The 13,289-nt window shown below is 44.6% G+C and overlaps 1 protein-coding gene across 2 annotated transcripts in view; it reads left to right on the forward strand.

Annotated features, from left to right (window-relative positions):
• The first annotated feature begins 88 nt into the window (after nt 1-88).
• LOC144120458 (putative tRNA (uracil-O(2)-)-methyltransferase) overlaps nt 89-13,289 on the forward strand; it is a 33,919-nt gene continuing 20,718 nt past the window's right edge. Inside the window, exons 1-5 of one of the 2 annotated variants that reach the window (XM_077652868.1) lie at nt 89-689; nt 1,656-1,875; nt 8,426-8,494; nt 9,915-10,019; nt 11,232-11,303. In XM_077652868.1, coding sequence (XP_077508994.1) covers nt 241-689; nt 1,656-1,875; nt 8,426-8,494; nt 9,915-10,019; nt 11,232-11,303 — 915 coding nt within the window. In that variant the 5' untranslated portion in view covers nt 89-240. The remainder of the gene's footprint in view (nt 690-1,655; nt 1,876-8,425; nt 8,495-9,914; nt 10,020-11,231; nt 11,304-13,289) is intronic. The other variant, XM_077652869.1, reaches the window with a different exon arrangement.

Below are 13,289 nucleotides of genomic sequence, written 5' to 3' on the forward strand. Positions count from 1 at the left end.
ACCTCGGAACGAACCGAAGCCTTCGGCCTTCGGCTTCCTGAAAAGCTTTCGGAATTTCCGCTCAAACTTGGGAAAACGAATGGCCATCGCAATCAATCGGCTGCGCGAAGTTGCGTAGTAGCGTCGTTCATGCGTGTGTGTCGTTTTGCTCGTGTGTTTTGTGGTGTTGCTGTGCGCTGCGAAATTCGTTGATTCACGTGCTTTGATGGTCCACTGTTATGTCTCTATAAAGGCATTGAGATGTGGTTTGACGCGGAGCGTTCCGAGGAGGTGCCAAGCGAGGACTGCTTCCGAATCGCTTTGAAAGTTTGGATAGACAAGCCGCACACTATCAACAGGCGTCTGAATGGCATCAAACCTGTTAGCGAACGTCGGCTTAAGCCTGCTGTGCTCGATTCTGATGACACACTTACCACTCTCACAGAACGGCTGAGTATTGTAAACATAGACGGACTGCCTGGTTTGCTCGAATATTTTACTCACGTCTCCGAATGCTCCTGGAAGGGCGCTACCGATATTGCGGGATATATCCTGGAAAGAGACCTGTTGCCAAAACAGATCGACAAGTTTTCTCCTTTGCGGGAAGTGGTGACCGTGTTTAGTGAGAGTGCTGTGTTTTACAACATCTCAAAAACTCCTGCAGTTTCTCCCAGCGTCGTGTACAGGCTACGGTTTGGTAATGACTCGAGGTAATTACGCAATGACAACGCCACAAAATCCTTGTTGCCTTTTTGATTTAGCTGTGTCTGCCTGTGCAAACTGCGCAAAATTCGGTTTTCTGTGACTGTACTTTTTGTTACAAAAAGCAGCAATTTTGTTGCTGCTGAAGTCTAGCTGCGGCTCTGTTTCCGTACTTAACCATAACTACGAAACAGACGAGTTCAAAATGTATGTTGCAATGTAAAAGTCTGAGCTGAGGGATTTATTTTCTTATTTCCAATACTGCAGGTCGCTGCGAGACTAGTGGGTAGCCATACACAAGCTGTGCATTGAATTAGAAAGCTACATCGTGGCAGACATGCTACAAACACAAAAGAAATTCACATGGCGGCGAGAACAGGTGCGTGGTTCGAGCAGAAAAAAATATTGTAGAGGCATTATACATGACTGCCTACATAAGAAGGAGAAATTTTGTTGAACAAGCTACAAAGAAGGAAGTTATCAGTATGGCACTAAGAGCAGAAAATTAGCAATGAAACAGCGATATCTGTGTCACTCATAAAAAAAAAAGCATGAAAACTGAATCACAAGCAAATTAGGCATAAGGAGGAAAAAAATTGTACTTAATTAAAACAGAAGCACTATATGCAAGCAAGATAAGATGTGCATAGCTATTGACAGTACAGAAGAAATCTATACCTGTGTGTAGACCTAGTCAGCCAAATGCAAAAGAGCAGAATGAAGATAACAAAGAAAGGAAGTACTTAATGGGAGTGCACATGTATTGCTGGTCTCGAAAAAAGAATATAAGAAACCGACTATTTATTCCGAACGTTCTGAGCATCAGAATGCATGACTTCACATGAGTGCACTATTTGGTGAAAGCTGCCAGGGACCATGCATGAGTAATCGAAACAGTGTCTCAGTTTTCTCAGCAGTTGAGCAAACGACAGCTGGAAGCATTGACTACTCTGTCATGATTATTTTATTCCTAGAATTCATTTGGACCTCTTCAAATCCAATTCTGAAGATGAGGTGTCAGGAGCATCGTGGCTCAAAGACCATGTTCTGCCCAAAGTGGCCAAGTGGGCCTGCAGTGAACCATTGGCAAAAGGCAGCCAACTCGTGGTGCCATCATTAAGCCAGGTACCCATTGAAAAGTACAGCACAATATACTTCAACTTGAAGAAGAAGTATGGCAAACACCTCTGTGAGGTAAGTGATGTGAGCAATGGTGGACAAGTGGCCTCCTTTTTTCTTTGCCGCACTTAGTAAAGTGTGCTCCCTCCTCCCCCTCACCTTGTAAAAATGTCAGCCTTTCCACGTATGTGCACTTCCAGTAGTTGTAATGTTCGCATTGCCTTCTTCATGCTGGCAAGATGATACTACCCAGCATTAAATGTATAGTACAAATCCTTAGTATGCATTTTGGTGAGATTTTTGAACTGATGGTGTGAAGCTCTTATGGTTTAGTAAAAGCTTATCCATAAAGAAGGAGCAGTGAATCCTGCCGCATCAGTTCGTTCCACTTGCACCGAACTGCTTTGTGCGAGACTGCGTGCACTCAAGTGTAAGGGCAAATCTGGATAGTACAAGCTGGCCATTGTGCCTGCTCTGTTGCTCTTGCTGTGGAGATCAGCTGCCATTTGCCGCCACAAGAGCTTGAGAGGAATCTGTCGGTTGCAGAGCAAGTTTGAGCTGAGAGAAACAAATGATTCATTATTTTTGAAGGTTACTGCATTTAAATTGCTGAAGACTGATATATGCATTGGCAAAAGCATTACGCAGCTGATTGTAGAGGACTGGTTCCTGCTTCACCCTCCTTCCCTCCTCCATTCCTTGTCCCCACCTTCGATGATTTTTCTCCTCGGCCGCCCTCACCTCACTCCGTGAGACTTAACTCCTGTACACCATTAGTGTTGCCTGTAGGGGCGCCACTGAAATCCCTCTTGTGGCCGGTTCTGAAAACAGCGGCGGGGTCTGCTGGCCGCGCTCCCCTGCACTGGCACGCGTTTGCCAGCCATGATACCGGCTTGTCGCGGCAACAGTGGCTGATATTAGTGACCGAGATTTCCTCTTCGTGTTTTCCAATGAAGGATATTTCTATAGCTGTAGAGATAAAAGGTAAACATGAATCGGCGCTCAACGAAAGTGGTCGCATCTTCGACGCTGCTGCGGTATGGCGAGCCCATTACACCTGTGCGCTAAGTGCTTATGGCAAGAGCAACGACGCCCGACTGCAAAGCATAGTTGAGTGCAGTCATTTGTTTCTGAAACTTCCCAACAGCGTATACATGCTACATATGCTGTGAAGCCCCAACACGTCAAGCCACTGTCGACTACTTGCACGCCACAGATAGCTCTGGTGCATACCCGCATGCCATGCTGAAAGCAAAGGAATGCCTTGCCAGCAAATTATCATGCCAATGCGGAAACTGAACCTTTTGGCACAGTTCCTCACAAGCTTTGACAAGCAGTGTTATACCCGATGAAATTATATTCTGTGGCACCACCATAGCCCGATCAGTTACTGACGCCTGAGCAGATTGAACAAAATGGGGTGAGAGGAAAATGATCGCCTTCTACACTGCATATAGGGATCCAGTGCTGAAGTGGTCATTTTGAAAGCGCTGCAATATGGCACCGGAGCTAAACATAATAGGTAAAAGCATCACTGTCCAACACTTTTTTTTATATATATGCAGTAGCCAGAGTAATCGGAACGTTAATGAGAGAGGCAGTAGAGCACAGCAATGGGACATCTCGCCGGTAACGAAAGAGGAAGTGAAGAAAGCCTAAGGAGCAATTCAAAGGGGGAAAGCAGCTGGCGAGTATCAGGTAACAGCAGATCTCTTGAAGGACGGAGGGGAGATTGTGCTCGAAAAACTAGCCACTCTCTATATACAATGCTTTATGACCTCGGGCGTACCAGAAGCTTGGAAGAACACTAACGTTATCTTTTAATTCATTAAAAAAGAAACGTCAAAGACTTGAAAAATTGCAGACCAAACAGCTTACTGCCGGTTGGCTATAAGGTATTTACTAAGGTAATCGCAAATAGAGTCAGGGCAACCTTAGACTTTAAACAACCAAATGATCAGGCAGGCTTTCGTAAAGGATATTCCACAATAGATCATATTCACACTATAAATCAGGTGATAGAGAAATGCGCAGAATATAACCAACCTCTATATATAGCCTACATTGATAATGAGAAAGCATTCGACTCAGTGGAGACCTCAGCAGTCATACAGGCATTGCGTAATTAGGGTGTAGAAGAGCCTTATGTCAAAATACTGGAAGGTATATATAGCAAATGCACAGCTACCGTAGTCCTCCATAAAGTCTGCAATAAAATTCGAATAAGGAAGGGCTTCGGGCAAGGAGACTATCTCGTAAATGCTATTCACCACCTGTTTACAGGAGGTATTCCAAGGCCTGAATTGGGAACAGTTGGGGATAAGAGTTAATGAAGAATACCTAAATAATCTGCGATTCGCTGGTGATGTTGCTTTGCTGAGTCACTCAGGAGATGAACTGCAAAGCATGATCAATGAGATAGACAGGCAGAGCAGAACGGTAGGTCCCAAAAATTAACATGCAGAAAACCAAATTAATGCTCAACAGCCTAGCAAGGGAACAGCAGTTCACAATTAGTAGCGAAGTGCTGGAAGTGGTAAGGGAATATGTCTACTTAGGGCAGGTAGTGACCGCTGATCTGGATCATGAGAGGCAAATAACTAGAAGAATAAGAATAGGGTGGAACACTTATGGCAGGTTCTCTCGGATCATGAATGGCAGTTTACCACTATCCCTCAACAGAAAAGTATGCAACAGCTGTATCTTACCAGTACTCACCTACGTGTATACAACAGCGTGGAGGCTAACAAAAAGGGTTCAGCATAAGGACAACACAGTGGGCTGTGGAAAGAAAAAGTATATGTGCAACGTTAAGAAACCAGAAGCGGGCAGAGTGGGTGAGAGAACAGACGTGTGTTAATGACATCCTAGTCGAAATAAAGGGGAAGAAGTGGGCTTGGGCAGGGCATGTACTGCGAAGGCAAGATAACCGCTGGCCCTTAAGGGTAACGGAGTGATTCCAAGAGAAGGCAAGCTTAGTAGGGGGCGGCGGAAAGTTAGGGGGGGCGGATGTGAAAGGAAATTGGTTTCTGGGGAAAGGAAACTGTGCAATATCTGTCTCACAGGGCTGTAAGGGAAGGGATAAAGGAGGGAGTGAAAGGAAAAAGGCAGAAAGAGGTGCCATAGTGGAGGGCTCCGCAATAATTTCTGATGTGATTAAGAAGTTTGTGGGGGTATCGTGGCCACTGTCAGGAGGACAGGGTTAATTGGAGAGACATAGGAGAGGCCTTTGTCCTGCAGTGGCCAGTGTCAGGCTGATAATGATGATAATATTGCCACATTAGCAATAAGACATAATATCAAAAGCAAGAACTCAGAGTAATAAGTCATACCTTTTAAAACTTCATTTTTAGATGGTAACTTTTCAAACTCTTAAGTATTGCACTACAGGTAACATGTCGGCATAATGTATGCTGTAGCCTTTGTCACTCAGCACTTCTTGGTAAAAAAAAAAAAAGTAGCAACTGCACGGACTGGATGATTTTCGCCTGACACCTGTCAGTAGTTGTAAGTTGGTAGCACTAGTCTGCATGGTCGGAAATTAGGTCGGTGTAGTGTGGGATCTTGATGTTAGATTTCTGCCGACAAAATGATAGGTGTAGATCTCGCTCTTTTTGTTGTACACTTAGAGACTGATAATGTTTCTGACGGATCTAACAAGCCTGCAAAAATTACCCGCCTTGATGGCTTGGCGGCTTTGGCGTTTCACCACCGATATCGCCACATTATACAGAAAGGGTGGCAAAACAGAGACCTGTGGCTCGCCCAGTTCTACGGATCAGGCGCGAAAAGAGCCCCTGAAATGAGAACATGCATTTTGCACCCGCTCAATAGCCCTGGACATAGTGCAGGAGGCGCCAGCTCACCATTGGCTACCTTCGCAGAGTCATGGGATCAAATGCTGACTGTGGCAGCCTCATTTCGGGGGAAGCTGAACGCAAAAGCATTTCCACAGTGTGCAATGTCAGTGCACATTAGAGAATCTTGGATGATCGGACTTTATCCGGATCCCTGCACTACAACATCCTTCGCAGTCCATATGCGGTTTTAGGATGTTATGCCTCACATATATTGACACCACTCCTCTCTCACTAAAAGGCAGTTAAAAATTAACACTGAACAAAAACAAACAAAACAAGGTCACTATCATTTGAGAGTATTATTAGACTTCTGCAACGAAAGTTTTGCTAGCAGATAGGTACACTTTGAAGTTTCATGCTTCAGTAAATTTACCTCTTGAGCTGCAGATAATTGTCGGGTATCATTCATAGAATCGTGCATAGCTGGGTACCATATTAAAGCCTTTGTTAGTGAAATTGTAAGGACATCCGCATGTCTTAAAGATGAAGAGACCGTGTAAAAGAGCGTGCAGAACTGAGCCAGAAGCCCAGCATGCCACGGCACAGCATAAAACGCAGACAACCCATGTCGCCTGTATCAATCTTGATGAAGCTTGCTGTACCAATGACTGCTCGGTTAGGAGTTTTGCACAACGTTTAACAGCTCAACACTTTTCAGGCGTAAAAGAAAACCGAGGTAGGGATACACCGAGATTGATCACATCCCCAAAACTGTTTCTTTTACAAATATTTGCCCAGAGTTCAGCCGCGATTCACGTTGTAGACAAGGCAGCACACCTGAATTCTGCAAGAAGGAAAGCCATAATTTTCAAGGCTAAACTCATCTAGGATATTGATAGCACACTTGTTCGATTACCACTTGATTTCATAAAGGGGGCATATGGCGGCATGTGCAGTTATGTACAGTTTCTTTGGGAGACTCGTAAGCAGAAGGCCAGCAGACAGCAGCAAGCCAGCAGGAGCAGCCCCGTCGCTGCTTCGCAAAAGTATTGACAGGTGGCGAGCTAGTGCTGGGCTCATGGGCAGGGGGGTGCATTGGCAAGCATATAAAGATTGGGATGATAACAATGTTTATTGGCAGCCACTGCTCATTAGTGACAAGGGGAACACCAGAGGAGGAGGCCCTCTTTAATAATCACTGGAGATGCTAGCCTGGTAATCTAACTGGCAGGCTGCTGCATATGGAATTGATAAAGATGCAGCAAAACACATGCAGTTTGTAAACTGTGGTGAATGTTTTGAAGCAACACATAAGCTTTGACGGATGACATAGATGAGGGCTCCGGATTAATTTAGACCACCTAAGATTCTGACATCGCACAGCACACAGGCGCCCTTTGCGCATTGTCTCCATCGAAACGCAGCTGCTGTGGCCTGTATTTAAACACATTCATACAAATGTCTTGTGCATCCATGTACACACATCATACATGCAAGACCCACGTCCCCAAGGAATTTTAATGGGGCTTTTGTTGCACATCAGGCTGAGGCTCTCCTACCCTAGGGTGCAGGTTCATTGGCCAAGTGGAGTCCTGTCGTTGACCTAATTCAGTTTTCAGTTCTGTGTGTGATGTAAAATGCCTGAAAGTGCAGATTAAAATGTTCAGGGTTTTCTTGTACACCGCATGCCGAGCTTAGTGTTTGCTGGAGTGCCAAATTTTGTAAAGGCAGTAGTGTATGCTACATCAAGGTGAATCTGGTGGAGGTAAGGGCAGTCCAGATGAGATCAGTTCATTGAAGAGGGCTGTATTGATGGTCCAAGTGACACCACCAGGAAGATGCATATCCTTCTGTGCCAACCGTCATTGACAAGGTGTGTGCAGGTAGTGCATGAGTGGGATTATTTAGGTCATTCATGTCTCTTCATGCGGACTAAGTGGTAACCTGGTTTCAGCCATCCTGCACATGCAGAAGGAATGTGTAGAGGCTGTTCTATGTGGCTGTGAATGCAGCTAATGTTGTACTAGTGACCGCCAATAGAAGTGCAGTAAGTGATGCTCGTGAAAGAGGAAAAATTAAATTGGGCTCTGTGGTAGTGAACATGGCAAAAAAAACTCAGTTTCATAAATTTTTTGCTGGATATATGTTGTTTTCTTGGCCAGAATTCTGTACAGAGTTAACATGTTTACTCAGAAGCTAATAAAATGACTTTGTGCATACTGGTAAATATTGTTAATCTACATGTACTATGAACGTGTACAGGTTTGTATGTGTGATCACATTATGGATGTGTTTACTTTATGCGTCTGCTTACTGCCATGATAGCACATACACAATTGCCTTGGCTGTTGTTGTTGTCGGATATTGTTTCCTTCTGTCATGTTAATTCAGTAACACTTAAACATAGTTATTTTTTTGGTGTTGGACAGCTGCATGCAAATATACAGAAAAACTTAATCACTTTGTTTTGGTTTGCTGAACCATTTTTTGAATGTTATTGAACTGATCTTTTTGTGACATGTGGGGTTTTATATCCCAAAACTGCACATGAGCTATGAGAGACTGCATAGTGGAGCTCCAGATTAATTTCTACCATCTGGGGATCTGTGCTGACATTGCACAGCACATGGGTTCTTTGCATTTTGCTTCCACCGAAATGTGGTTGCCATGGCTGGGATTTGGTCTCACATCCTTGGGCTCGGCAACCAAACGCCATAGCCACTAAGCACCATGGTGGGTTGAGCTGATGCTTCTGTTTGGTTACTGTCAAGGTAGTTGTTCCATCAAACTGCAACTAAATATAACTGTCTTTTTTTTTCTTTTAGATTTGGCCTGAAACCACTGATCCGCTAAAATATGTTTATGAAGACATTGCCATTGCAAGCTACTTACTGGTAAGGATTTGTATAAATGTGCCTCGCATGTGTTCACTTTACGTCTGAGATTATGGAAGTTGAGAATGTACTTTAAATTGGGGTGAATTGCTGCTTACAGAGTCTGCTAGTTAAATCTGTTATATTAAAAAAACTCGTATGTTTCATATATAAAGCGATCTTCATGTTAAAACAGATGCGTGTGAGTCACTGATGAACACAGTGTTGTCTTCCCATTACTTGTGCTGGTTTTGAAAAATCATTTGTGCATTCGAGGTACTACTCAGTAATCTGGCAAAGAGCTAATAACCATGATAAATGGTGATTTATGTCTTGGAATGGTTATATCCTATATATTTGCTGTATTGAAATCTTGTGCATGCATGCGATATTTGCAGTCTTGAGTGATGGTGATTAGACGCACCACAGCAACAGCGCATACAGAACAGTAGCATTATTGCAGTGCAGTGTTCAAATAAAAATTCCATGCCATGCCGCAAAACATGTTAATGAATGTTTTTGGCTAATCATTTTCAGTTCATGTTCGTTATCGCTGAAAACTTGCCAGGCTGTGAAATTTTCATGCTGTGAACAAAAATGTAATGGTCTCAGTTTGGTCAGTCAAACTTTTCCTGCTATCTGGCGAGGGTGTTTTTTTTTTTTTTCAGTCAGTCACAGCAGTGTATTGAAAAGTGTAATGCAGTAAAATCTCGGTGATACGAGTCTCACGGCGTTCCGAAAAAATTCGTATCATCCGAAATTTTGTATCAGCCAAACGAACAAAATTCGTATGCAGAAGCATGAAAAATGCATTCACACAGATCTCTTTACGGCTGACGGAATTTATTCACTGTTGTGCGGCCTCAGCTCGCTACTTGCTGTTCGTACTGCGCAATTAGTGATCGCGACTTTGGCGATTTGTGGCCCGGGCACTGGCGCTCACTGTGCGCGGTGTGTACCGGGCGATTAACGATCGTAACTTTGGTCATGTGCAGGCTGCGCACCGCCACTCAATGCACGATCGCGACTTCGGCGATGTGCGGGCCGCGCACCGCTGCTCACTGCGCGCGGCGCATGCCACGTGATTTGCGATCACGACTTTCGCGATGTGCGGGCCGCGCACCGCCGCTCACTGCGCGCGGAGTGCATACTGCGCGATTAGCGATCGCGACTTCGGCGATATGCGGGCAGCGCTTAGTGCTCGAGGGTGTGGCCGCGGCTCGCACGTTCGTAGCATTTGTAGAGGCGAGGGAGATAGTTCAGAACGTCCGAAATTCCGCACATCATACACAATGCACTCTGGCCAAGGAATTTCCCGCATTCGTATCATCGCGAAATTCATATCAACTGGGTTCGTATCACCGAGATTCTACTGTGGCATGTTCTTATGTTCTTCCTTGGGTTCTTATGTTTATGTTATGATAACTTATGTTCTTCCCAGGCCTTCTGGGATCAGGCAAAGCAGCAGGGATGTGACAAGCCTCCCACATTCATTGATGTTGGTTGTGGTAATGGGCTCCTGGTTTTTCTGCTCACAGCTGAAGGGGTGAGGTTTGCTGACTGATTGACTTGTTGGTTGGTTGGTTGATTCGTTGGCTGGAATGCCCTGCACTACTCTCGAAAGTACATCTGTCTATGCAGCGTGGTTGCAGCAGACCTGGACCACGAAAAAGAAACTGTAGTCGGATACAACTTAAGTCTGCAGTGAAGCTCTGCCCACGTTCAGGACCACCATACTGATTTCCTCCATGACAAAAAAGTAGTCCGTTATTAAAACTTTTCTTGTTACCTAAACACGAAGCTAATTACAAGAAAAAAAAATTATAACTTCTAGAATTTTCAAACCTGGCTTGTTTAATATAATCAAACATTAAAATATTGATTTCGGTTACAATCATATTTAGTTAGCGGAATAACACACTACATCGCAAACTGTGGCCCAGTGTTATTAACTGCTGGTTTTTTTTTTTTAAGTTGTATCCAACTCTAGCACGAGATTGAAAATGGCTGGAATGCTTGAGAACAGCGACAAACTGATGTCTCTGAGAAGAGATAACTAATAACTATGGTCCTGGCATTTTCAGGTGAACCTGAGCAATTCTAAAGACATTCTCTAATAAAATGTTTCTCAGAGTTATCTGAAAAGCTTTGATTCTTTGCAATGTCTGGTATGGAAATACGAGCAGATGTCCCTGTCTCCTAGTTTTGGAAACACTTTCTTTCAAGGGTTTTTGACAGAAGGGCAGAAGAATAGGCTGGAAATGTAACCTTGTAAACAGTACAGAAAAAATAGAGCATGGTGGGGCCTTTCTTGAAGTAACCGTGGAAAGGATGGGAATGAAGTGACGAGAAAGAGCGCAACACAGTGCTCTCCATGGGCTCATCCATGCCGTCGGTTGAAATTACTGGTATCCGAATGCAGTAGCAGGGCACCTCTGCCAAGTCATTTTGTTCCATTGTCACGCTGTACAAAGTACTCACTAATCACTTTAGAAAAAGTATTTGCTTCATTGCCTGAATAAAGTAATACATTGATCAGAATTAGATATAGTAAAAGGTCTCAGTTCCAGTGACCTGCTACAACTCCTGCATTATGTTGCTATAAGCACAAGTGCTTCTGAGTTTTCAGATGTGAAATGCATTGCAGAAAAAAGTAATGAAACAGAATAATGAAATGGCATTTCTTTTTGTGAGTATTTTAATCACCTGCTGTTGCTCCATTGGTGCCAGAGCTAAGAAGATCTATTTTCTTGTGCAGTATGATGGCATTGGTGTTGACGTGAGGAAGCGGAAAATCTGGGACCTTTTTGGAAGTGGTACGAAATTGATGGTAAATATGCATTTGTTATATTGAAAATGTTGGAAATTTTGTAATACCTTTAATATCTGTTGCATAAAACATCTCGAAACAGCCAAGAAAAACACTGATTATTGCCATGAGCTTAAAGCGACACTGAGGGGAAATTGATGTTTGCTTGTATCAATATAATACCAGCTCCTGATCACAAAAATGCCACTCTTACTGAAAACAGAGCTCTTGTAAGGTAGAAAATAACAAGAACCAAAATACAGGTATATCGCCACCACAGGCCAATCTAGCAAGCACAAGCGTGATGACGTCATAGGACAAGAGGCATCACCTTGGAGGAATTTTTCTTCCTCCATGGAGGCCACGAATATCTGAGGCTGACAAAGTTCAGTATTGAAGTATTGAAGTAAGCTTTGTTCTGAAACCGATAGTGCACTTTTATCACACAAGGAAGACAGACAAAAGACAACCTGAATATTGGAAGCAAAGAAAACCGATGCTTGGTGGCGCCACAGGCAGCCAGGAGAGTTTTGGTTTGTTATGGCGCTTCGCGTCTATGAGCTTTGCGTGCCCCATGGTTTTGTTTTTGATTCGCCTCGATTTACAAGCACTGAACAACAGAGGAACTCCAAGTGCTGCTTCAAGTGCTAGCTAACCTTTGAAGGAGCCTGTTAAGGCTGGTCAGATGATCGCCACGGTCACTAAAAAACTATGATGGCACGATGGTCGGTGATCGTACAAGGCAGTTAGCAGTATAAAGAGCACTTTTCCTCTCCTTCCCCTCTTCATAGGCACGTGTGCACACTGCCTATAAAAGCGGCACTGAATCTAATAAACACCAGTTGATAGTTTGCGCTCTTTCAGTCTCCCTCGTGCTTTTTCCTGTGTGTGTCTTTTGTGCGCAATTCGTACCTACAAAAGAGCACTTGTGTCTTCGTATACTCACCTGGCGAATCGTTCCCGGCTGTGCCAGTCAACTTCAAACTACTTAATGGAAATCGTTTGTTATGGACGGGAGACAAGATACAAGGCAGTTAAGAAAAAGATTTGGAACCTGCAGAGACCGTGACTCCACTCTCCTCCAACTCGTTTGTTTGTGGCTCCATTCAATAGCTTCGGCAGTTGGGCGGAGCTGTTCTATTCGAGCTCTCGGCTAATTTAATCCATTCACAGTACACATCTGAAGGTACATGCAAGTGGGCGAGAGAGCCCGATCGAGTGGACCCCGTACCGCCGGAAATGCGTGAAACCGTTGAAGCGTCGTGTGTCGGCTTTACTTTCAAGTCGCCAACTTTTAACGCGAGGGCCCTTGAGCACCCATTCGTTTTTTGTGGCAAAAAAATAAATAAACAACCTGGCCCTTGCAATTGTGGGAAACCTCCTCGACGCCGCCAGCTGCACCGTGCAACAGCGCCGTTCAAGGAATCACAATCCATTGGCCCCAAAGCCCCAACCAGGCTCCGATTGGCGTGATGCACCGACCTTGTCCTCGCCCCTCACGACTCCCCGTACTGGGGTTACATTAAGTTAGCAACAGCTGCTCGCTGAGGAAGTGGGAAACGACCCACCGGCGCCTAACCTAACCGTGCTCCCTCAAAAGGGCCGCACGCTCTGTGGGGCTGAGGTCGCTGAAATGCAAGCCGGAGTTTTTGCGAGAACTTCGTTGTCGTGTTCGGGAACGGGATCCATCGTAACGCTGGCAAGACGCCGGCGCAAACGTAAACGAAGCGTCGGTAGTGACCCCCAATCGATTCCTTCAGTGCGCGGCGGCGGTAGCTTTAATTTCGGCTGCTGCTAGACTGCACCACTAGCTGCCAGAAATCACGGAGTCTGCGTTTACGTCACGTTTATGTCACTCCGTCCTATGACGTCATACTAGTGCGCTGTGATGTCATAAGAGGGCGCCGAGTTTGAATCGGAGCGACGGGAAAAACTTTTTTAACTTCGAATTCAAATTCCTTTCAAATAAATACATCTTTCACTCCCAGACAAGCGGCAACAAAGCCA

The sequence above is a fragment of the Amblyomma americanum genome, chromosome 2 (genome assembly GCF_052857255.1).
Source record: "Amblyomma americanum isolate KBUSLIRL-KWMA chromosome 2, ASM5285725v1, whole genome shotgun sequence".
Lineage (NCBI taxonomy): Eukaryota > Metazoa > Arthropoda > Arachnida > Ixodida > Ixodidae > Amblyomma > Amblyomma americanum.